The sequence below is a fragment of the Lagopus muta genome, chromosome 11 (genome assembly GCF_023343835.1).
Source record: "Lagopus muta isolate bLagMut1 chromosome 11, bLagMut1 primary, whole genome shotgun sequence".
NCBI lineage: Eukaryota > Metazoa > Chordata > Aves > Galliformes > Phasianidae > Lagopus > Lagopus muta.
Genome location: NC_064443.1, coordinates 2526318 through 2550427, shown reverse-complemented (window position 1 = coordinate 2550427; position 24110 = coordinate 2526318). Strand labels below are relative to the sequence as shown.

Below are 24110 nucleotides of genomic sequence, written 5' to 3'. Positions count from 1 at the left end.
TTGCTCTGCTCCTGCATTTCACCTGGCAGCTCACCTGGTTCTTTCTCTGGCCTTTTTGGAGTCAGTACTTTTGTCACTAAATGAGAGTTTGTGAATATTGAGAAATGAGGTCTCCAGGGACAAAACCTTCTTTTAATCCACATAGCTGCTCCCTCTTCCCTGGACTGTGTGTCTTTTCCTTGTAGCAGATGTTCTCCAAGGAGCTTGCCTGAGCACTGGCTGCAAAGTCAGCATTGCCAGCAATGGCTCTGAGTACTTAATTCAGTGGGTGCTTAATTAATTGAGAAATGAGCTTTGAGGTATGGAGGGGACTTTCAGCTGCTCTTACACAGTCGTTGTGTTCTTTGCAAATGTTTGTTACCGTGCAGAACATCCTGAACTCCTTTCACCACGTGAGTCAAGTGTGTTGGATTCAGGGTGCATTCTCACAGCTATGTGCTCCAGTCTGCCTGTGGGATCTTGAAATACATAACAAAATGCTCTGAGTTACCTAGGAGTACATTTACTCTTTTCAGGCAGAGCTTTCCAGGCTGACATTTTCCCAGCACGATTCTGCACTGGGATTGATTGGCAGTGTTTTGATACTGTGCGTCCAATATGTAAGTAAGGAGCTGAGCATTTCCTCATTGTTCTCCCAGTTTCCTAATGACTGCTGCTAATTGTAAGGTGCCCCTGTGGGAAATGTGCTGGAAGGTCCTGGGGTGATTAGTGCATACAATTGCATTGTGCTAATGTGTTTAATGTTTGTATTGTTTAACAGCATTAAGGGCTGAGATGACCTTTGAGAAAGAAGCTGGCTGTTTAACAAAGTACTGAGGAATGTGCCCAGGCACCAGGGCAGCATTTTGGAGAGAGGGACAAAATCTCTGTGTTGAGAGCCAAGGGAGTGTTTGAAGCAGCTGCTGAACAAACATGGTCCAGGCAGCAGACCACAGTGAGTGAGAAAAGCAGTGTAGATGAAGCAGAGGCATGTGCACACTTCCCCAGAGCCGTCTATGAATAACTGCACTCAATACACTATATGTTTAAATACTCTTTAAATGTTGATAGCTTGTGTTTGCTTTTCAGATGTAGGATACAACCTGATTCGTGCTCTTGTGGGTGCTGGAAGAAATGTTTGATATCTGTGCCCTTCTCAGCTTACCCCATAGTATAAACCCTTAACCGTCCACGATTCTGTTAGCTGTGGGATGGGAACCCCACCAGTAACAGCACTATGTGGAATTTGGCCCACTTTAAGGCGTTATCTCCAGATTCCTCCTGGCCATCACTGTCCTCTTCTGACTACATAGAAAAAGCTTTCTTTTTAAAATGTTCCCATTTGTTCAGCGACCCTGCAATGCTGTTCTGCAAAGGTGCCCTCTTGAGGGAAGTTGTTTGGGGGGAGGGAAGCTGGAGATTAGAATTAGCTGGCAAAGGAGAAGTTAGGGCTTTCAGTGGAAGGCGAAAGATCCACTCTGCCTCGTCGGATCAAAGATAACCTTTCAGATGAGTTGAGATTTCATCAAGGGACAAGATGCAGAAGCTACTCCTATTGCCTACCATCCAAATCTGGACCCAGAACATGTAGAGTCCTAGGCATATTGCTTGTTTTCTCAAGTTGCAACACAAAGCTGTCATCCTTCCTGAAGCCCTAATTTGCAGCCTGTCTGTGCTGTTTTGGTGACATTCTTGGAGCGGGACTGAGTGTGCTAACAAGTGGAGCAAATGCTGTATTTAAAAGATAAGCACTTGGAGAGTACCAACTTGGAAGGGAACTGGAGTTCAAAAATCCAGGCGCTGAAGTGTAGAGAGCTGGCACAGTTTGAGAGGCAGTTGCTGTGTGTGTTTGCAGAAGGGATGACAGTGGGGGGGGGACGAGCTGTAGAAAGATACTGAGACTTATTTAAAGAGAGCACAGTTGTTATCCAGAATTAGAAATCATAAGAAGAAAACCAGAGGTGTCTCAGCAGGGTAGGTGAGGTGTCTGTGGAAATAAGAATGCAGACTGGCAGATTGTGCTGAAGGACACGTTGCCTGGATAACGGGGCAGGAAGAATGGGCTGGGGAGGGCTGTATGAGAGCATCTGTAAGTCCTAACGGATGGTCCCAGTGCAGGTGGGCAATGGATTTTGTGGGAAAGGAGTTTGGGAAGGGGGCACAGAGGGCTGTCTGGGATAAGATGAGCCTTATATAGCATCTTAATCTGTTACATCTAGCTGCTGTATCTTTAGGACTCTTTAGGTTATCCTCCTAATGCCTCTGTCCTGGGTTAGTGCCAGCTTCATTTACCATGCCCGTGTGTCTTGTGTTCTCTTAACGCCGGATTGCTGAGGACATCTTTGGCCATCTGTCTCAGGCCTCCTTTGACATTGAAGGCAGTGAGCTCTGAGCACCTTGCTGACTGTTGCCAGGTTGCTGCTGAAACCAACGCTCCGAAGTCATTCTGCATGCTCTTCAGCTCCCCAACACCTCTGATACCCAGGAGCCAAATTTACCTTCTTCCCAGGTCACCTCTAGCACAATGCTTCTGCAGGATTTATGTCAGTGTTGGTCTTAATAGAGATGTGCAGTAATACGCAGGAGGGTTGGCTGGATCCACTCAGCCACATAACCGTGCCCCAGGTCAGCCCACCCCTTCCCCTGTGCATCTGGAAGCAGCAGCCCATAGCTATCAGCTGCTCTGCAGCAGCACACTGGGAGACGAGGCCAATGAGAAGATGCCTGCTTTGCAGGTGCTCAGGGAGCTCCAGAATGGGGTTGAGAGCCTTTGTCAAATGTACCACTCCACTGGAAGTTTTCTTGGTGTTACTGTTGCTGTAGGGAATGCCAGATCACTGCAGTACCCATAGCAGGCTGGACTGCTCGCTTTCTCATCTCTCCATGTCATGCTAAGTTTTCTGATTAATTTCTTAATTACAGATGGATTGTGCTTTGTGGGTTCACAGCTTTTCTCATCTGCTTTTTGTCAGAGGTGAGCAGATGCACTTCCTGTTGCTCTGTAGATGGAGTCCCCTGTGCAGCAGCTGCCAAGGAACTCGGAGATGAAAGCTTCAGCATATGGGAAAACTAGGATGAGAATCCAGCTCCTTTGGTTGAGATGGTCTTGTTTTGAAATCTATCCAGCTAGACTCTTACCCCCCCCAGTGTCTTGCTGCTTGACCATTGCTCCATCCCCAGAAGGTGCTGCCTTGTGAGTTCCACAAGGGTCAGAGGGACTGGAGGTGTTTGACCCTCTCTGTTGCATGTGAAGATGAATACCTTGAGGAAGAGAGCATTATTGCTCTTCCTGCCAGCCCCCATCTATCCTCTCTGCAGAGGCATGAGCCAGGCCAGGAACACAGGATGAGATTGTCATATAGATTGTGGTGTGATTGGAGTGCTTTGTAAACCAAACTCAAAGTCTGATTTGCAGTTGCACACAGCTGCTGCCAGCCCCTTGTCTCTGCATGCTGTGCTGCATGGTGAGCCCTCGCTGTGCCAGCAGTGCTGCTGGGGCTGTGGGCTCCCCCTGCATCCTTCTCCTCTGCCTCCTTGGCTACAACCCAAGACTCACCAAGGCAATAAAGTCTAGTCACTAATCAGTTAAAGTCATGTTTAAATGATTATTGTGTAATGATTTTTGGATAACCATCCTAATTATAGTAAATGTGCATAAGAGGGCTGAATTAACAACACGTAAGTGATGTTAGTCTTGATGTTTTAATTTGACTGCTTTGCTGTGCTTCGTGTAAGCATTCTTGTGTTGTAATCATATGCAATTTTACATCTGTTTGCAAGTGATATTTCAGTTCACTTTGAACATGTGGAACCATGTCGACATTACGACTTGGTTACTACTTAGCAAGGTGGACACCAGAAGCTTTCAGTATGGATATGGTATGGATGTTTTCCATTTAATCAAAGCAGATGAACAGTATAAGGGAGTGATCAGGTGCAGCAGTGCTCAGTGTTGTGTGTGAACCAGCTGCTGGACAAGACCTGTGTATGGTGTGCTTGGGATGCAGGCATCTCTGATGGATGTGAGGCAGTGCATTCTGTGCTCCCATGAGCTGCATTCCGTCCAGCCAGGGAGAAGATTTTGCCTTGCTAATCCTTATGGATGTAGAGACTCACAGGTGAGTCTTGGCTCTGATCCCAGGTGCCCTTTTTTGTGATAAGGGATGGTAACACGTAGGTACTGTTCCCTGGGAGAGCCCGGGCACACTGCCATCCTACACAGCAGCACTGCATGCTGCAGCCATGTCTCCATGCTGTTTGGCAGCTCTTGGCAGCTGCTGAAGTGCGACCTGTGGGGTGTGATGCTTGGAGAGCTGTCAGCTCCTTGGTAAGAGGCTCTGAAGTGAGATTTTGGCCAAATTCATGGAATTGTAGGATCATAGATTCATGAATTCAGCAAAAGCAGAAGATGGACTGACTTGAGGAACTGTGCTGTGCTCCAGAAGTGTTTCAGACTTTCTAGATCACTCTTAGAGGCTCTGCATTTTCTTCAAAACAGTTAGCTAGATGTTCAATTGATAATTTGTTTTCTTCTGTAATCCCAGTACAGCAACACTTTTCCAGCAAGTTCTCCCATCCTCAACTCTCAGACATCACCATTAGAAGTCTGACAACAGATGTGAGCATAACAGGAGCTGACTGGGAGTGCTGGCTGGGAGCCGAGCAGCCATTCCTGCCCTCCTGACCCAACCTGCTCTTTGCTCCTGGCCCTGCATGGCCTGGCAGCACACAGCCTCCCCTGCCTGTGTGAGCCAGCTGTGCTCTGCACAGAGCAGGATGGAAGATGGCTCAGGCAACGTTATTGCAAGGAGATTTAACGAGAGGTGGTTTACAGCAGCCTCGTGAGCAGGCTTTCCACGTGCTAGCGGTGCAGTCTGGCTTTGGCCTGACAGTCAGGGTTATCTTTACCATTTAAATCACATCGATATCTTTTAAATTCTGCTGGTTTAAATGCCTTCAGTGACAAGGAGCATGAATGCTGCTCTGGTAATGTTGGTGTTTTGTTGCTGAAGCCTCGTGGCCAGCTGACACGTGCTCTCCAAAGTGATTTTGGAAGGGTGCCATCATAGAATCACCAAGGTTGGAAAAGACCTGAAAGATCATCCAGTCTAAATATGATGGCTAAGGGGTTTTCCCTTTTCTTGCCCTCTTTTAAGTAACCTGTTCTTGTGGGTTTGGGAATTGCATGGATCAATGTCCCCACTCACTGAAGGGCTCTGGGACACTGCTGCTTGCTGTGTGCACTTCTTGCAAACAGGCTGTGTGGTTCCATGGCATCTCTCCCCAGGGCACTGTGATGACATTGCTCAGGTGGTTGGAGCCTGCTGCCATGGTGTTTGCTGCTGAGCCATCGGCTGTTATCCCAAGTGGTGCAGATTTTTTGATAGCTTTAGCTGCAACAGTTTACATTCTTTTGTATCACTTGTAATCCAGTACTGCATCTCCAACAGACCCATAAGCAGAAATATATATATATAATTGCATTTGAAAGGTATGGATCCCAGCATTAAGGTCCTGCTGCTCTGTTTTGAATGTAGAAATGAGGAGACAAAAGCAAAAGCTGGCTGGTGCCCTCACAAACCTCAGCATTTCACTTCCATGGTAGCATGGGGCCATTCTACCTCTGAAACATCCCTTTGGTGGGTCAATGCTGCGTTACAGTTGGGTTTGAGGGGGAGGTTCTGCTCTGGGAGAACCAAAGAGACATTTCTATAGCATGATGATACAGAAAGAAGAGGCCAGGCTGCTCGGAAGTGTTGGGAATACACAAGGAGAACTGCCAGGCTTAATGAGTCGAGGAGAGGGGTCCCTGGTAAAGCATGTAGATGGAAGAGATGGTTACTGCCTGGGTGCTGCTGTGATGTAACGTAGCTTTGCTTGGCCTTTCTTTTTGCCCTCTTGCATTCTTCTCTGTAATACTCTTGAGAATTCTCATGGTTTCACAAAGATCTGCTGAACTGAAAATTGTTTCTATCCAAAGTATCTTGCAGAGAAAAGTAAGAAAATGTCACTAGGATACAATAAGGAGTGGCAGGGATTAGAATAAGTAAAGATTTGGGAAATATTTGAGACAGGGTCTGTGAATGAAATGGGGGACTGAGGAATTTAAAGTCACTGAGCTGCCGAATCCTCTGTGTCCTGAGCAAAGCATCCATTTCTGTCTGTTAAATGACTGCAGCCTTGAAAATGGTTCTATCAGAATCCAGCAAGAGCAAGCTCGACAAAGTGAGCAGGCAGTCAGCAGGGTGTTAAGGAAATTAGTGACTAATTACGCAAGTGACACTTTTCTGCAGCCTCCAAGAAATGAATTTGCAGCAGAGAACAGCACCACATGCACTTGAAAACTGTCTTCCATAAAAAGAAAAACAATCTGAAGGCTTTCTGGGCAACTTTTATTTTCAGTAGCTGGTGGAAGGGTGAAGCTGTGTGTACTGCCCTGCCAGGGGAAGCACTCTCTGCCCCTGGGCCGAGCTCACAGCAGGGCTGTTCCAGAGGCCCCGACTCAGGGCTCAGTTGAGGCTGTGCTGGTGAGGATGTGCACCCTGCCTTCTCTCCCCACCCCAAGGCTGGTGCATCTGGCCTGCTCTCCCGGCAAGGCCCTTGGCCAGTGTGTGATGTGATGGGTGCCTGCCTGGGATGGGAACCTCCACGTTAAAGGGGCTGGCAGCCCCATGTGCAGAGCCTTGATTTCGGTTTGTCTTCCTCACTCATGTTTGCTTGCATGCCTTTTGTGAAGGTACAGTGTTCTGCTGGGCTGTGAGCAGTCCCTGTGCTCGGCATGCACACATTGGCCTCAGCGAGGTCTGGGGACAGCACAGCTTTCTGTAGGGCAGGGCAAAGCCAGGCTGGAGAGAAGAGCTTGAAAATCTGGGTGGCAGAGAGGAAAGCCCTGCGATGTTCAGTGCCTGTAGGCCTGGTAGGAAAGAACAGCCCTGATGTGTAAAAGCAGGCTGCCAAAAAGGGGAGGTGGTGGCACGCTGCCTGAGTAGTGCCTTTCATTTCCAGCTTTCTTTTCTGCACTCTTTTTGGAGGAGAAAAGGATTGCTGTTGTGCTGTCAACCAAGTGATTCCCTCCCATGAACGCTTCCCACCTGCCTTACTTATTCCCTAGCATCTCTGTCACGTTTGTCACAGCAATGTATGCATGGGTGTATTGTGACTTCTGAACAAGAACCCTGGGACCTGGTTTGCTCGCGTTCATAGTTGCTGTGTGTTCTCTCAGCATGACAAAGCTGCAGGGTCAGAGCATCCAGCAAGCTTCCAGCTCACTCGTGACTCCCAAAATGGCATGGTGCCATGTGCAGCTCCCCGGCACCTGTCTGCACTGGCCTGAAGGGTGGCTGCTCTCCAGGGCTTGGCTCTGTGTCACCTGATGGCCATTGCATCCCGTGTGATGGTGACACTCAGGCCTGCATCCCGTGTGCCTGAGCGTAGGCTGTGTCCATGTCAGACGAACCCTCCCTGCTCTCACCTCTGCTTATTCCCCCTCAGGAAGCTGCCTCGAGGCCAGCCCGGTGTGGCAGGGGTGGAGGAAGCTGGCCAGCTGCCCCTTCCCAGCCTCATTTCCCCCCTTGTGCCCTGGTCACTCTTTCTGCTCTTTCTGGGAGGTATTTGTGCCTGGTTCCTCTGGTGTCAGGCTGCAGCTTTGTAGCCCCACGCTAGAGCAGGCCACAGGCAGTTTTCCTCCCACTTCCATGGCAGAGCTCCAGCTAACTGAACCAGAGGCTTCCTCCCCCTCTCAGCCTGTTTCACTCGTGAACCCTTTGGGAAGCAGAGCTTTAACCCCTCTCTTTGCCTCAGTAATCTCTGTGTGCTGGGTGCATGTGTCATATACCCCCTTGTCTCAACAGGGAACTCTTTCGATTGGTGGTGAAGAAGTGACCCTTGAGTACACCCTATGCCCAGAGTTTTGGCGCTGCAAACGTGTAAGTATGCAACCAGAGAGCTGCATTGTGCTTCCCCTGCTGGTTTTTATGGCAGTGGCAGCTGAGAGAGCATTAAACTCCTGCTCAGTGGCTGAAAATCCTTAAGAGTAATATGTATCTTGAAGTTCTCTTCTCTTCTAAACTTCTGTATTTTCCCCTGCCTTATGTGGTACTGCCTTGTTGCCTTTGGTACGGGTAGCACAGCTTTGTGTGCAGAGCAGCCTTGTCCCTGTGCAGTGGTTCTTTTTTAACGTGTGGGGAGCATAGCATATTTCTGCTGGCTCAAAACAAGGCAGTGATTCCACCAGCCGGAATAGAGCAGATTTTCAGTCTGGTTCGTGAGTGTCTTCACTCCCCAGGTAATCAGAGCCTTCATGGATGGAGCAGTGGAGACCTCCCCTCTGTCTCCACTCAGGAACCCGTGACTGCATTTGAGTGCAGTAAATCCAGCAGGGAAGTGTGGAAATAGATACAAGTGGAGGTAGGGTTAGTTCAGGCCACAACTGACCCGTCTGTGGGGCAGCACAACTGCTTGACTGCCAGCTATGTTCCCCTGCCCTTCCCTTGCTTCTCCCAGCACAGGTGCTTCAGTGCTAGAGCAGAAGAGGGTTGCTGTCCCCGATCCCATGGGCTGCAATCCACAAGCTTGCAGCAGGCTTTGGGTGGGATTACCATCCAGGCCCTACCAGCTTTACCTCTCTGTTGGCAGACACCTGTTTGCTGACTATCCCTGTGTAGCAAATCACATCTACAAGTGTCTTTTAACTCTGAGAAGGACTTTGTCTCTGCTTGAGTTGAGAAAAAACCGGTAACTTAATCTCCTTTCAAACAACAGGATGGCTAGCAGCATAGTGAGGCTTTTCAGCCCAGTGTCACTTTAGAGGGACAGAGCCCCATTTCAGGGGTTCCTCTGTGGTGTGAACAGAGCTGTGCTAAAATCATGTTCCCAAGGCAATCCCAGCTGGAACATTCCCTTTCCATCCCAGCCAAAGCTCCCACTGCCGTCACTCATCCTGACTTTCAGGCTCTCTCTGTAACTTTCCTATGGCTGTAACTTACTTTCTGAAAGCACTGCAGAATCTGACCTTCTGAAGTAGTCTGTAACCACATCTGCAAAACATGACTTCCTCATGCTCTACATCTTCCATTGCAGTGCAAAGTGTGTAATGTGGGCTACAGATCTTCCTGCTCCTATTGCAAACTCCCAAGAGACGGTGAGTATATCTGGTCCTCCTCTGTCTGGTCAATTAGAAGTTTCATCTGCCCCAACAAGTAAGTTTGCCTTCTGGCTTCCCAGTAGCATCCTTCTTGTTGGAACTGGCTGAGTGCTATGTGTAGGAGGGTTATTAATTTTGCTTCATTTAGGCCCCTTCCCTGCCCACACTAAAGGTGCTGCATGCCGTATGCTGCTGCTAGATTCTCTCTTCTTGTGAGGCTTACCACACGAGGCCCTTCCTTCCTATTGCTTTGGCATTGCCCTTCCAGAGTGACAGGCTGTGTGCCCTCCAGGTCTCTGGGCTCGTATTGCTGCCTGCGGGTGACATGAATTTTCCCCAGCTCCCCTTCCTTGGGAGATGCAGCTGCATGGTTTTGCTGTTACTCTTTTGAGGTGGTTGGGGTGAATACAGGATGTGAACTGCTGAACTCACCTTGCTGGCAGTAAGGAGCATGTGGAAGGGAGTTCAGCTCCTCCAGAAGCTCCTCCTTTCCCACCAGCACCTCTGGGTGGGATGGCATGAGAGCCGTAACACATTCCGTGGAGGAGCTGATCTCTTAGAGCTGAGCAGGTGTTCCACACCCTCTGTAAGCTTTGCCTTGGCATCTTTGAGCAGACTTCTAATGTTTCCTGTTTCTTACGCATCTGAGGTAGGAGAGCATTAAAGTAGCTGCTGATGCAGACTTCCTTACTTGCTGAAGCACTGTCTCTGTGGATGTTGTGCTTTCCTTGCACTGTGGCTCCTCTGTTGGTGTTAGGAAGGCAGAATTTACATAGCTGGCCCCCTTGGTCACTACAGTTGTGCATTGTAATAAAAAACAAGGAGCAAAATGAGCCTTTAAGATGCTGTGATGACAGGTCGTGTGGCATGCTTCACACTGGCCTGTTGTGTTGATTGCAAGGTGAAGGTCATCTCCCCGTGGCTGTCTGTTAATTGTTAGTGAAATCAAGTAAGGTTCTACACATAAGCATTCGTTACTGCAGCTTTGCATGGGTTCTGGCATGCTCTGCAGCTGCTGGTTTTGAAATGGATTTTAATATGTGTCTTTTACAGGGAACAGAGCAGGCTCAGAGTCCAGAGGTGGTCCTGAGGGAGAAGATGCATCATCTGAGCAAGAATTCAGTAAGAGCAGTGCTATCCCCATCTCTGGGATTGTGTTTATGTCTGTGTGATTTGGTTTCATTTGCAAGTTCTATGTGAGGTCCTGCTCATGAAGTGTAGCCAAACCTCTGCAAACTGGAGACATATTCATACAGAACTGACCAGCGTGAGCTGTGCTGGCAGCCAAGCAAGTCAGTGTGCAGCTTTCCCAGTGTTTATGTGCCAAATGATTGTGTTCCACCGTGCTTCCCACTGCCCAAACACAGTGAGAGCAGGGATGTGCTCTGGGGAAAGTTAAAGAGTGAAGCTTTGCTGTGCCAGGGCTTGTACTCTCACTCCTTCAGCAGCGGGTACAGGGCTGGTGACATCTGACCTTAGAGCCCCACAGCTTAGGCTTCCCTTTCTGGCAGCATCAGAAGCTCAGGCAGGGATCTCTTGAAGTGAAGCTAGATGCTCCAGAGGCCTTCAAGCTCAGAAACTTGATAGGATTTACCCTGTGTGTATCACACAGCTGGGCTAGCAGCAGGGTGTCTCCACATCATGGTGCATCATTTGTGGTAAGTAGGGACCTAATAAAAATCAGTGATTTTATTTATGACGTATGTTTGTGCACCCAGTTTTCCTCTAGCATAGACAGGGTGGCAGTCACTAGTTGACATCACTCGGCTATGGAGTGTTCCTGAGTAGATCAGGCATGGTAAGGAATATCATTGCTGTGTAGGTTTTCCCAGACATGAGTATTCCATACCCAAAACCATCCTTATTTACATGTGCTCAGGCAAGAGCTGGTCCTAAAAAGAGGCCAGAATGCCTCACCTCTGACTGCAGAGGTCAAGCAGAGGAACCTGATGTGATACAGCAGTGGAAGGATGAGGTGGACATGAATCTTGCCATTCTTATGCCTTGGGTCTGCACAGAGTAAAGGTATGGGATGTGCAAAGGGCAGAATAGGGTAGCCTTTTCTGAGGTGGGTGTTTGTACTGAGCAGAAAACAGCACAAGAAAAAGTATGTGCTGAAGCACTGTATTTGAAACCAGACCATTTCTCTTCTCTAATAGCAGAGACAAAGCTTGAAAAACCTGAGCAAGAGTTGCCAGTACAACCAGGATCTCCAAAGCAGCCTCTCCAGGCCTCAGATCCTGCTCCACAGCAGGAGTGCCAGCCTGAAGAACAGGAGCCAAGGAAAAAAGATGAAGGGAGAGAACGGCGTCCCTCACAGGAAAAGAGAAGGGACGTGGAAAGGCACCAGGAGCTGCCTTCTCAGAGGGAAGGAGAGGAAGCCACACCACAGGAAGGTGGAGGAAGCAGAAGTGAGTGGCGAAGAGCCCAATTTGGAATTCATCCAGACTGCTGTCTCAGCACTCCTATCTGCAGAAAGGGCAGCATTTCTCTAAGACCTCTGGAGGCTGTTGTGCTAATCTAAGGCATCAAGTAATGGGGGGCTGTCCAGCTCCAAAAGTGCTGGCAAGTTGCCCTTTTAGAAGTTAATTCAGGGCAAGCTGTCTTCAGGATAGTACAACTAAATTAGCACAGCAGCAAAAGTCTCTGTGGCCATAACTTAAACTGAGCACCTCCAAGGAGGAGACTGCATTCTGCTCTGTTTTCTGAGGGGGAAAGGTGAGGAATTAGAGGGAGGATTCTGAGCAAGCTGGGGAGAAGAAATGGGAAGGCTTGCAGACCCAACTGCAAGAAGCCCTGCTGTTGCTTTGGGAGAGTTTAATTCTACCTTTGCTGTCACAGTAAACCTAGATTTGAATTTTCTTTCTTTGTTTTTTTCTCTGGCCACCCCTCCTTGTCCTTCTCAGCAATCATGCTGAAGCGTATTACTCGGTTCACCCCACCAGAAGTGATTGTGGGGCTGCTGGCTCCATATGTGCGTATCTCCACATCCAACGTGCGCATCATGAAGAACAAGGCTGGCCGGATGGGGCAGACCTATGGCTTCATTGAACTGGAGTCACATGCTGTGAGTAGCTTCCTGTTTTCACATCTCTCCCTGTTGGCGTGTATAGCAGGCAGAAGTTGGAATAACACAGGAGTAAAAGAATATACCAAATTGTTGTACTTGTGGAGCATCTGTCTTGGAGAGTGTTGGTGGCTCTCCTGCTTGTGTGGCTAGTTACAGGGAACACCTGATACATCTGTTATCTCAGGTCTTAGGAGCCAGAGGCTGTTGTCTCAAGTTGTGGTGCTTTCTGAATATGTCTGTTTGCAGACCTTCCTAAACCTGACCATAACTTGCTCAGGTATTTTGTTTGTAGGGATCTTGAATTTATGTGTGCAAAAGGCAGGAATCTTAATTAAGAGGGAGCTGTGGGGGAGGGTTCACATGGATGTGAAATTGTCCTTTGCTTTGACAGGAAGCACTGAGGTTGCTAAAGATATTGCAGAATCTGGATCCCCCTATCTGCATTGATGGACGTACATTGGAAGTGAATCTTGCTACAGGGAGGAGAAGGTATGGCCAGATGAGGCAGTAGGGTTGCCCTCTGCATTGTGCTGTAAGGCTAGAGCTGTCAAAGCAGATGCTTAAACATCGGCATACGAATTAGCACAGGTGTTCCTACAACTTAACAAGATTTTAACAACAAAGCAAAAGTAGCAGAGCTGGAAGAAGTTTCAGGGATCGAGTGTGTAGGAATAACCATTGTGTTAAGTGGCCTTCTGTTGTCCAGCCATCATGTCCCATGGTGAAGGAGCCAGTGATCTGCACAGCCTCTCTGTCTCCTGGGGTGGACACAGTGTGGCCAGTGAAAGTAGTCTTTCTGTTTCCATGGCTCCGGCTGATCGTTTTGAGTACACTGAGGTTAATGTGAAGCTAGATTGACGTTAACCTGCCGTGTTTATCTCAATAGGAACGACTATGGGGAGCATGGAGACAACTCCTACTATGGCCAGGTAGGTCTGCACAGCTGCACCTAGGAGGGAAGGGGGGGAGCAGCAAGAGTGGCCTGACTTTGTTAGGCTTTTATCCTTTGTGCTGCTGAAACTTCAGCAATGTCTGAAGGTACAGTGGTGATGCTTGGGTGTACTCCATACTGCTGCCCATCCACCACACAGAATCCTCATGCATTCAGAAGTGCAGGTCAGAGCACAGGTGCTGCTGGAAGGAGTTTGGGGCTGGCTCACTGTATGACACACACAGCACATTACATTACTGCTGGCTCATCTCAGTTCCTGGACAGAGTGTGACTGGGCTTCAGGGCCGTGCTGAATGGGCCTGGTGCTTTCATGTGTGTTGTCATGAGTACTCAGTTTAAAGACTGAGGGGAGATGGAGGACTCCTGTGCTTTGCACCACTGTCCATCATTCTGTAAATGAAAAGTCAGGTCTGCAGGTCTGTGTTCTATGTAGAGTGGCTAAATTAATGTTTTCCTGTTCTTTGGGCCTGTGGGAGGGAGAGGCAGGTGATGTGTGAGAGTTTCTGATCTGTCTGTGTTGTTCACTTATTGCAGGGCAGGAGGGGCATGAGAGACAGGAGGGGTGGCGAATCACAGAGACGCACCAGAGCACAGTGTAAGTTCAGCTCTGCCTCCCTCCTACTATGGAGACTTTTCTTCCTTAAAAGGGTACTGACATGAAGGAATCAGCCAAAAAAGATTTTAAAGGCCAAGAGTAGGTTTATTTGCTACGCCCACTTCTGAGTTCCTTTGCCAAATTCTGGTCACATTTTCCTATCTGATAATGGGTTACTCGTGCTGTGCAAAAGCCAAATGCAAATAAATAAAACTTTGCTGCTTACTTCTCTTGTTGCAGCAAGGGATAAAATCAGCCAGGCAATTGCTAGATGAGCTGGAAGAATATACACTGCACCAGTGGTGCTGGTGGCTGTAAAACCAGTCCTGATTGTTTAGCTAACTTATATACACGATGGCTGAGCTTTGTTTAAGTAACATCTTGGAAATGAGAAACATTGCTCATGTTATGGCCATACCCTCAGGGCCTTAGGCTTTTCCTGTAGAAACAGGTCGCTCTGTTTCTTCCACAAGCCTTCAAGCACCCACGGGCGGAAGGGATGTGGGGAGTGTCATCATTTGAAACAGAGGATTGTTTGTAAGAGCACAGATCTTCCTTGTTCACAAGGGTGGGTGGAAGCAGTGCCTTGTACTCATTAACCCATTCTTCAGGAAATTACTGAATTTCATTTCTTTATCCGGTCAAGTGTTAGGATCTGGTGATCTCAGTGCATCCTCCCTCGTAAGTGTGTTGTTGTTAAGTGTTTTGATAAGGAGTTTTCGTGAGAGCCCTGTAACAGAAGAATGGTGAAAACCTGACTACCTTACTACTCCTTAGAGAAAAAAACACGTAGGTAGATCAGTGTCAGGATTCTCTCGCCTGTTTTACCAGGAGAGAAGGATTTCTTCCTTCCCAGATTTGATCCTTTCACCAGTGCAGGATTTACTTTTGTCTGTGTAAAAGGCGAGTTCTGCATTTGAAACACTACTTGTGTTAACTGTTGTCTCTCCATTCAGCTCCATCAGATGTGTCCACATACATTTATGATCCTGAAACTGGGAATTACTATGATCCCATAGCTGGAACATACTATGACCCCAGGACTCAGGTGAGTGCATAGGAGCAAAGTTTTATACACTGGTTGTTCTTACAGACCACCCTTCTATGTGTAGATTTTGCAGCCTGAAGAGTTCTAGCATAGAACAGCATAGAGGGAGCTTTGTTTCTCTCAATTCTCTGACCTGTATAAAAGAGTTCCATGTTCTGAAATGTTACCTTAATGAGCAGCCAGGAGCCCAGCAGCTGTGTCAAGTCATTTACTGTGGCTGCCTACTTGACATCTGAAGCCTTTGGAAGGCTTTTGGTCTGCTCTTCATTGCACAGATTTACAGAGAGAGCATCCTTGCTCAATTTTACTGAAGACATGTTATGTGATTGTATATAAAGATGGAGAGCAGAGCTCTATTTTTGTCTTTTTTGCTTCCTGAGCCTGGCCAGGAATAGATACAAGGATGCCAAAAAAGAGCCATCTGCTGAGGTCCTCTGGGGCTGTCATCTTGTGTTCATGCAACTGAAGATGCCTGTGCTCTGTGCAAACAGGGCAGTGCTCTGATGACCTGGCTGTAGCAGACAGTCTACTGCCCAGCAAAGCCCTGAAGCCTTTGCTTCAGCTGTCTTGAGACTCTGTAGTCCCTCCTCACTGTGCTGGTCTCCTTTGCCCTGTAAGGATAATAAGTCCAGAGAGAAGGCCGAAAGGTTTTGGCTAGATTCTTCTTTCTTTGCTCCATTCAGAGAGAAGTCACAATAGAGCGAGAGCCGTGCTCATCACCTCCAGAGAACAGGAGGAGGCGGCACGGAAGCCAAGAACGGACAAGTGAAAAGAAGGAGCCACATAGCAGGGACAACAGGGACAAAAAGGAGAAAGGGAAAAATACTCCTGTCAAGGTAAATCCCTCCAGTGGCCAGAATGGTCAGAGATCTGAGGCCGGGAGGTTGAGGTGACACATGTTAGAGCAAAAATGAGTAATTTTTAGAGGAGTCAAAAAGGGGAGAAAGTGATGAAATTTGTGGGGTCACCAGCAGGCCATGAACGTGAGTCTGACCAAGCAGGAAGAAGTTCCTGAAATTTTTGCCTTGTGACTTGAAGTCAGGGCTTCTCATCCCTTCCTTACTATAAAGGATGCAGAAACGTCTGCATAATTGAGACTGGCATTTCACTCACAGTGCTGAAAGCACCCAACTCTTGTAGCAGAGCGAGCAAAATAATGGTAGGGATGTTTGAATGTAGTCAGGTAGTAACAGAGTAACTGCAGTTCCTGCCCCCTCCAAACGTCACAGACGGGAGGATGAGGCAGGTGGTGTAGGTGAACTGCAGAGATGAGCCAACATCTTTGGACATTCTTTACAGTGAATCCCAGAGTCCAGCCCCAGTCATGAGTTAGTGCCATTTGATGCTGAGCAAATGCTGTCTCCCCAGTTTGCAGAGCTACTGACTGGGATTAGCTGCCAAAAGTGAAGTTTAAGCATGGGTATTTTGAGCTGGATCTCCCTCAACCGCACTGACATATGCTCCTTGGCCTGAGGAATGCCAGGAGAGATGGTGGAAGTGATTTAGTCACAACTGTAGGAACTTTTTCTTCCTTGCCTACTGGTCTGGCTGTTTGCGCCCTGCCTCTGTGATGATGGTGGCCTAATTCCCAACCTTGGGTTTTTCAGAATGAGCCTGGGGAGGAGAGGTTCTTCACAGAAGATGTCTTCAAAAAGCCATTACCACCCTCTGTGAAGAAGGGCGAAACTGCAGGCCTGGTAAGATGCTGCCTAGATCTTCACTTTCTCCAGTCAAGGCACGTGTAGCTGATGAACCACTAAACTAGATCATGTCTGGGTTTTCTGTAAAGCCTGTAGACATGAAGCATCACCCAGCCTCCTGTTTGTGCTGCTGACGCATGAGTGAGCATCCCAGGTTTGTCCTGTTGCTGTGCTGGGTTACTAGTTTTGGTGTTCTCTGTCCAGAAGAAAATCCTGAAGCCACAGAGCTGCATTGAGCCTGGCCATATATTATGCCATAGATACAGCAGGGAAAATTAGTGTCACTGTTACTCCTCCCCACCTGTAGTACTTTCACTTGATGGCTTTTCTCTGCAAGACTGTAACTCTTCCTGCACCATTCCCTGTGTTTCTGTTCCCTTGCTGACTGGCTGTGGGGGTTACTTTGCACCTCAGCTCCAGTCCACATCTTTTGAGCAGGTGGAGGTGTCTAAATGTGAACTGGCCCTCTGCCTTCTCCACTGCTGGTCTAAGGCCACTGGGAGTGTGGTCAGCATCACAGTCTAGCAGAAAACAAGAGTAAAACAGCTTGGCAAGCTACTTTAGCTGCCTCTGAAACCAAGGATGTAGCTCCAGGAGAAATGCTTCTGGTGATGCCCAGAGTTGGAGTGTCTCCCACCAAAACCACTCCTTTCAGCTGCCTGGTTTCCCTGGAGGTTTTTTACATGGGTGATTAGTTTGCTGCGTCTGAGTTCACGCTGTGGCAATCTTAACACCTGATCTTGACTGTTTCAGAACGACTCCGGAGATGAGAAGTTCTTTGCAGAAGATGTCTTTAAAAAACCATTACCTCCCTCTGTGAAAAAGGACGAGAGTGCAGCCCGGGTAAGACATTCCATAGGAATTTTGCCTTGGTTGAGCTTGGTGTCCAGGGAGTTCACCCAAGCCTGGCTGTGACCTTGGGTGGCAGAAGTGCCAGTTTCTCATGCTGGCAGAGGAACCATTGGCAGTGGAATGGCAAAGGCAGTTTGCTTCATAAGGCTGAGCTTGTCTGCAGGATTCTAGCGTGATGAAAGTTGTTACTGGCAGGATCTCTTCACTCCAGAGAAACTCTTGCAGCTGTCTCCAAACTGAGGAAGGGTAAACATCACTGATTTCCATTGCTGGACAATGAGATTGATAGCTACTCCATGCCAGATCACCACTGCAGTTGTCAACTTCTCGTGCTTAGTTGTGTGGCACATTGGAAAAGCCTGGCAACAAAGCATAGTCCGTCTTGAGAATGGAACAGCTTCTACTCTGTGGTGTTTAAATGCTGGCCAGCCTGCTTCTTTCCATGCCTTACTTATACTGCTGCTCTCTTGCTGTTGAGCTAGAATGGAGACTGTAGATAGCCTGGGGAAGAAGACCCTAGCACTGCTGAGCAGACTTGGTGCTACAAATTGTCAAACTTTCGGCTTCTTCCCTCAGCCCAAGGTGGTGAACCCTCTGATAGGTCTGCTGGGAGAATATGGTGGAGACAGTGACAACGAAGAGGAGGAGGAAGAGGAGGAGCAGGTGCAGTGGCTGCCATCTCCTCACCCACCAGCACAGCGCGAGGAGCAGCCGAGAAGGGCCAAGGCCAGCAATGACAAGCTGACTGACTGGAACAAGCTGGCCTGCTTGCTGTGCAGGAGGCAGTTTCCCAACAAGGAAGTGCTCATCAAGCACCAGCAGCTCTCCAACCTGCACAAGGTATGGGGAGCTGGTAGCAGTGGGAGCTGCGTGTGTGATGTGAGCTGCCTTTGGCTCAGCAGCTTTGTGACGTACGGGGGAAATGCAGTGTGGGAAGAGCCATTCTGAATTTGACAGAGTGGCAGGTAAAGTTCCCAGCAAAGCTCTGCTCAAAGCATTGTGTGAGCTGCTTGCTCCTGCTACAAGAGTGCCATAACGTTAGGGTGGGACTTCTTAGTAAGCTATAGTGAGAAACCTCAGGGCTGGGGAGAGTGGTGCATTCAAGTGTGGTAGCAGTAAGAACTTCAGGAATACCTTCTGTGCTGTCTTTGAGATCTTGCTTCTGGGAAGACCAAACTGCATGCATGCGACAGTAGGACGGATTGCCTCTCCTGCTGTGGTGTAGAACAAGCTCCTGGTCCCTGTGGGTAGACCAGGGTAGCTTCATGGGAAAGTGTTGCATCTGGATTAGTGCAGCTGCAGGAGCCTGGTGCTTTATTTGTACTCTTTATGGCTGCAGCAAATGATCCTGACAGCCTGTATCCTCTGCTGACTCTGGTTCTGTTATCTTCCTTCCAGCAAAACCTGGAGATACATATGAAGATCAAACAATCTGAGCAGGAACTGGCATATTTGGAGAAGAGAGAGCGTGAGGTGGGTCTGTGGTGGTGGGCAGATTTCTGTTTGCTAGGGAGAATGTTGGTCTCAGGCATGACCTCGTTCACTTGTGCACTTTTGTCTGGAGCCTGGGCCTCAGGTGCCTCCCACAGAGTCTTGAACTGTGAGCACACACTGCGTTTGGGCCTGTAAATAGTGCTGTGGCTCCAAGAGTAGGTCTCCTTCCTCCCAGAAGGGTCTGAGCAGTGGTTTTCTTGTCCTGTGTTGGGCTCTGGGCTTTACAGAAATCAGATTTCTACTTAAAGTTGGTGCAGTGTATGGGAAGCTGATGCTGCGTGGCCAGGAATGGCAGAGCTGGAACACTTACTCAGAAGCTGCTCATGCTGCCATAGCAGGAAGGTTGTGACCACAGATCGGGGTCTGCCCCACAGATACCATCAGAACAGAATAGGTGGACTGTGGGTCCTGGAAACATCCAGGGTCTGTGGGTCCCCAGGATAGATTTCCACATGCCTAGATAAGCAGCGCCTCTGGAGCATCCAGTCCTTTGTAGATCCTGTGCTTGATTTGTTCTTTCTGTTACCAAGGGGAGATACAAAGACAAAGGGAACGACCGGAGAGAGAAATTCCAGCAGATGGATTCACCAGAAAGGAAACGATTCAGATACGATCGGGGCGCAGAGAGGTAATGGTTGCTCTTGGTTAAATGTCTTCTGGGCTGCTGGTGTCAGCCTGGCACACCAGGGCCAGAATTGGCCAGTGGGCCAGATGTTGGAGAGGAACAGAGGAACAGAGGAACAGCCACGCTGAGGTTCTTGTGGCTGGAGTTCCCCCCAGCACAGATCTGTTGTGCTGCACGACTTCTTGGGGAGGGCAGCTGAGGATGAGGGTTATGTAGTGTGTGGAGATCAGGGTTTGGTGTTTAGGCACATACAGACAGGTACTGAATGGGTTGGATAGCAGTTTTGAGTGTGCCTGGACAGGCACAGGTAGCAGAGTGCAGTCCGTTCCCATCCACTTCATCCTTAAGGCACTTGCTGACTTCCTGTCCTGGTGGTTAGCTGTTGGAAGGAGGAGCAGAGCTGTGTTTCATCTGTTCTTCTGACTCATAGGAATGCTGGGAGCTGTTTCCATCTCACTCAGAGTAGGTGGAGGAAGAAAGTCTGTGCTGTTCCAGTGGGCTGAGCAACTGCTGGGCATATGTTGAAGGCACAACCGATTATGTTCCTGTTCCCTTCTGGTATTGCACCTCAGAACTGGACTTTCCCTCCACATCTAGTCTAAAAATCAATGTCTTCTCTTCCCTGTGTTTTCTTGGAAATGCTGTAGATAAACTAAAGCAGTTTGTGTGCAGTGTCAGCAGCAGCCAGGCAGCAGAACTTGCCTGAACGTACAAAGCTGTTTTTGTACAGAGCAGTCTTGAAAACTATGGATTGTGGTCTTGGATGAGTAACGACCAGGTGGGAGAAGGGGTGTCCAAATCAACGTTGCTCAGTGACTGCAGTGCTCACAGCACTGGGAGAGAAGAAAGGTCTACCAGAGCAGCTGGGATTAGACTCCACTTTCTCGCTATTGCTAAACTTCAAGCATAGAACACTTCTGGATTTCGTGTATTGTAAATATTTTGGAGCCTGAGCTCATTTCCTGTGCCCTAGCCTATTATCCCTTGAGGTGGAGCAGGGAGTTACATGGTCAAAGGTGTCTGAACCCTGTGGTGGTTTCCTTGGGCGGTTTACTTCTTGCAAGCAACTTGAAATACCCCTCAGGAGAGGTTTGGATGGCAGGGAAGGTGCTATTATTAGAACTAAAAAACTCTGGCATGCTTTCAAAGCGTTGCAATGCTGAACAATTGATTCTGCCTCCTTCCCAGTGACTACGACCCAAGGATTGACAGTAACAACAAAGGAAACCGAATGTTGCAGTCCACAGGGTGGAAAAAAGGCTTCGGTCACAACCAGCAGGGTGCAGCATCACCAGTGGAGGTGAGTCTTACCTTCCCCTCAGAACAAATCGCTGTTCTTCAAGCTGATGATGTCTCCTAAGAGAGCTGGAGGCAGTTTTGAGCTGCAGCAAGAGTCAGGATGTGAGACTCGGCGCCCACTGAACAGTCATGTGTGCACTGAGTGATTCTGCAGGCTGGGAGGGGCCGCAAGTGCATTGGCAGAAGAAAGGGATTAGAGTTCATGTGCATCTGTAGGGGTGGAAAACAGCAACAGTGGGTAAGGAGGCTGTGAGCTTCTAATTAATACCTGCCCAAAGCCACGCTGGGGTTCAAATAGACCACCAGCTCAGTGCTGTGCAGCCACGTAACTCAAATGCAGTCACACTGACATAGATGGGTACAAAGGACCGATGGCTGCTGAGGCTGCTGTTGTGCAGAAATCTACCTCGTGGGCAGCACGGGCTGCTCAGGCACAGCAGGAGCAAAGAGCCTGTGGCAGGGACTGCTTTGCTTGCCCAGGGGCAGGTGAGCAGCACCAAACCCCTGCAGCTGCAGCCGTACCACAGCGTGTTTGTCCTCTGAGTGCCCTGCTGTGTGGTGTCAGTGCTCACTGAGGGGCAGAGCGACTTGCAGAGCAGCTCGCCTCGTGACAGTCAGTTTGCAGCCGATTGTATCATTAGAAGCAAATATTTGAGGCTTTGTGGTGTGTATTTGCTCGAGCCCACGCGCACAAGGAAGGCTTTCCTCTTCACATCACAGGGACGGGCCCCAGCTGTTGCTCGGTCCTCCCAGAGAGCTTCCTGTGGCCATAAAATGGGCTCAGTTGGAGAGCTGGCTTCGGGGATGCGCTCTGGGAGGTCTGACCTGCAGTTGGGGCTCCCTGGCCTGGCTGGGAGAGCTGCTGCAAGGCACAGCCCTCATGCAGCTCCTGCAGGCGCCTCCCAGAGAGATGTGCTTTCTTCCCTCTTCCAAATCCTGCTGGACAAAGCCGTGTGCCCGCTTCAAGCCCACCACACTTTGATCTCCCTGCCTAATTGATCACAGCTCTGGTATTTCAGTCTTGGGCCGGATCTCCTGGGCTGACTCTTGGCAGGTATTACTGAATAATTCAGACACTGGCTGCCCAAGCTAGTCGTTAAACATTGGTTGACTTTCAAAGTGAGCTACTAGATTCCATGGGAACGCTGTTAGAAGAGAGAGCTGCTGAGCTTGTGCAAGTACAAGGTAACTGCAGACAGCTCCCTGGGATCCCAGCTCTCCTGCTGTTGCTTTCTTTTGCTCTGTTCCGATTCCTGCTTGCATGTGTCTGCCTCCTGCCTGCTGGCACTGCTTTGGCTGCCCGCTCCAACCCAATGTGCAAGTGCTGATCTCCACAGCCAGTCCCTGCGGTTTGGTTCCCACAGGGCATTTCCTGCCTCTGTTTTTGTTGCTGCTAAGGCCTACAGCTTTTAGAGGAGCACAGCTTTTCCTCTTCTCACCCATCCACGTGGGAGCAGTTGGCCATCCTGAAGCAGCCCAAGGAAACCTGTTTCTCTGTGGGCAGTGGGTGACGGTCAGAAATCACTAAGATGTGTTGTGATTGGGGTTTGTTTCAGGCAGAAAATCGGAAGAGGGGAGCTGGGCTGGGGGCCCAGGGGAGGCCCAACAGGAGGCAGTCCAACGAGACCTACCGTGATGCTGTCAGGAGAGTGATGTTTGCCCGCTATAAGGAACTTGAGTAAATGGTGGACAGAACCCCAAGGCCGTCTCCCATCTCTGTCTCTTTCTCTGTGTAATGTTCTCTCGGGGGTTGGTTTTTGTTTTTTTTTTTCTTTTCTTTTTGTTGTTCGTTTGTTTTTGAATTGTTACAGGTTTTGCTGCTAGATTTTTTTTAATAAAACTGAAAATTTGTCAGTGCCTGTCTCTTGCCTGAAATGTGTTGCTTTGGAGGATTGCCATCGTGTTCAGCTGCCTGCTGGTGAGGGCCTGGAGCTTACATCCGTGTCTGGGCTGTGTGCTCCTGGTGCTGTACTTTGTGGGGACAGGGAGCAGAGGACAGCCCCAAGACCAGGTAGGGAACGGGGAGCGACCTGTTTGGGATTCACCTTTAGCAAGGAAGCCGTTCTGAGCAAGTGCTGAGCACACAGAGGCAGCTCCTGGGACAGGGATGTGTGCAGAGCGGTTTGGCTGAAGCTGATGGAAGTGAGTTATGTGTGTGTGAGCTCAGCTGGGACAGCAGTGCTGGGGCTGAGTGTGGCCTGGGCAGACTGGTGCGTGCTGCTGGGCAGCATGGAGCAGACTTTGAGCCCAGCCCTCAGCAGGTGGTGATGGAGCTGCCCTGGCTCGCACACATCTGCTGCTCGCCCACCAGAGGCGTGGGGAAGCTGAAGACAGCAAGACTGGGAGGTGAAGGACCACCTGCAGCAGCACACAACTTCTGAGGAGAACAGAAGACCTGTCGAGGCTGCATTTCTCTACCTCTGGCACAGGTAACCCTGGAGCACTGCTGCTACATCGGTGCTGCACCCAGCAATGGAGGATGCAGGGGAACCTGCGGTGCTGGTGAGTCCATGTCGTGAGACGTGCACCCAGGGCAAGGAGCATCCTTCATAAAGGATTGGTAGGCAGCCCTCTGCTGCTGGAAACCCACTCTGTGCCCTGTCCTGGGGCTCTGGAGCAAAGCCAGGGAGAGGAGCTGCTCAAGGAGTTTGCTTTAGAGGACTGTGTTCAGGTGGAGGAAGAGCCACCTTAACACTCGTGTCTTACAATGAAAGCCCTCAGCCAGCAGCTGGGGAACAGTTTGTTTTGGTCCACAGCCTGGGAGCTCTGTGAGAGTGGGAATAGAGAGGGAGGATCCCAAACGAGAGCCTGAACAAGTGCTGCAAAACCACAGAGCCCCGCGTGCTCCTCCCCTTCATCTCCAAACCCGGAGGAGAACCGGGCAAAACATGTGGGCTCCCTCGAGTGTCTGCAGGAAGGGTTGCAGAGACACAGGGCTGCCGTGCAGTGCACACAGCCAGCACTGCAGAGCACTCATGCTGTTAGGGATACAGGATGCAGGGCAGTGCTGTGACCTGTTAGGGATAACGGCATGGCGGTGGTGTACAAACCCAAACCAAACCTGGGGGGGTGCTTTTGCTGTCCTCGATGTTTTCGATACCATTGACAGGATATTTATTTAAAGACCATTCACCTGAAGCCGCAGCTGTATTGCAATTACCTTCATCCCTTTTTAATTGCTTTTCTCCTATTTCCAAGAGTATTCCCAGTGGTAGTGGTTCTGCTGCCACTGCTGTGTGTCACAGTGCAGCAGCAGGAGGCTGATCCACACGTCCTGCACAGTGAGAGCTGCTGCTCCCAAAGAAGAGCTGTAGATGGCCTTTGATTTTCGATACTGACTCATTGAACAGTGCT

The 24110-nt window shown here is 49.3% G+C and overlaps 1 protein-coding gene across 2 annotated transcripts in view; it reads left to right on the top strand.

Annotated features, from left to right (window-relative positions):
* Nucleotides 1–22673, top strand: part of RBM6 (RNA binding motif protein 6) — a 53580-nt gene extending 30907 nt beyond the window's left edge. Inside the window, exons 7-23 of one of the 2 annotated variants that reach the window (XM_048958057.1) lie at nt 7830–7904; nt 9058–9118; nt 10175–10243; nt 11281–11532; nt 12028–12188; nt 12583–12680; nt 13078–13120; nt 13678–13738; nt 14695–14786; nt 15470–15622; nt 16394–16483; nt 17240–17329; nt 17915–18178; nt 18737–18811; nt 19363–19460; nt 20646–20757; nt 22313–22673. In XM_048958057.1, the coding sequence (XP_048814014.1) occupies nt 7830–7904; nt 9058–9118; nt 10175–10243; nt 11281–11532; nt 12028–12188; nt 12583–12680; nt 13078–13120; nt 13678–13738; nt 14695–14786; nt 15470–15622; nt 16394–16483; nt 17240–17329; nt 17915–18178; nt 18737–18811; nt 19363–19460; nt 20646–20757; nt 22313–22438 (1920 nt within the window). In that variant the 3' untranslated portion in view covers nt 22439–22673. The remainder of the gene's footprint in view (nt 1–7829; nt 7905–9057; nt 9119–10174; nt 10244–11280; nt 11533–12027; nt 12189–12582; nt 12681–13077; nt 13121–13677; nt 13739–14694; nt 14787–15469; nt 15623–16393; nt 16484–17239; nt 17330–17914; nt 18179–18736; nt 18812–19362; nt 19461–20645; nt 20758–22312) is intronic. The other variant, XM_048958055.1, reaches the window with a different exon arrangement.
* Nucleotides 22674–24110: the final 1437 nt, after the last annotated feature.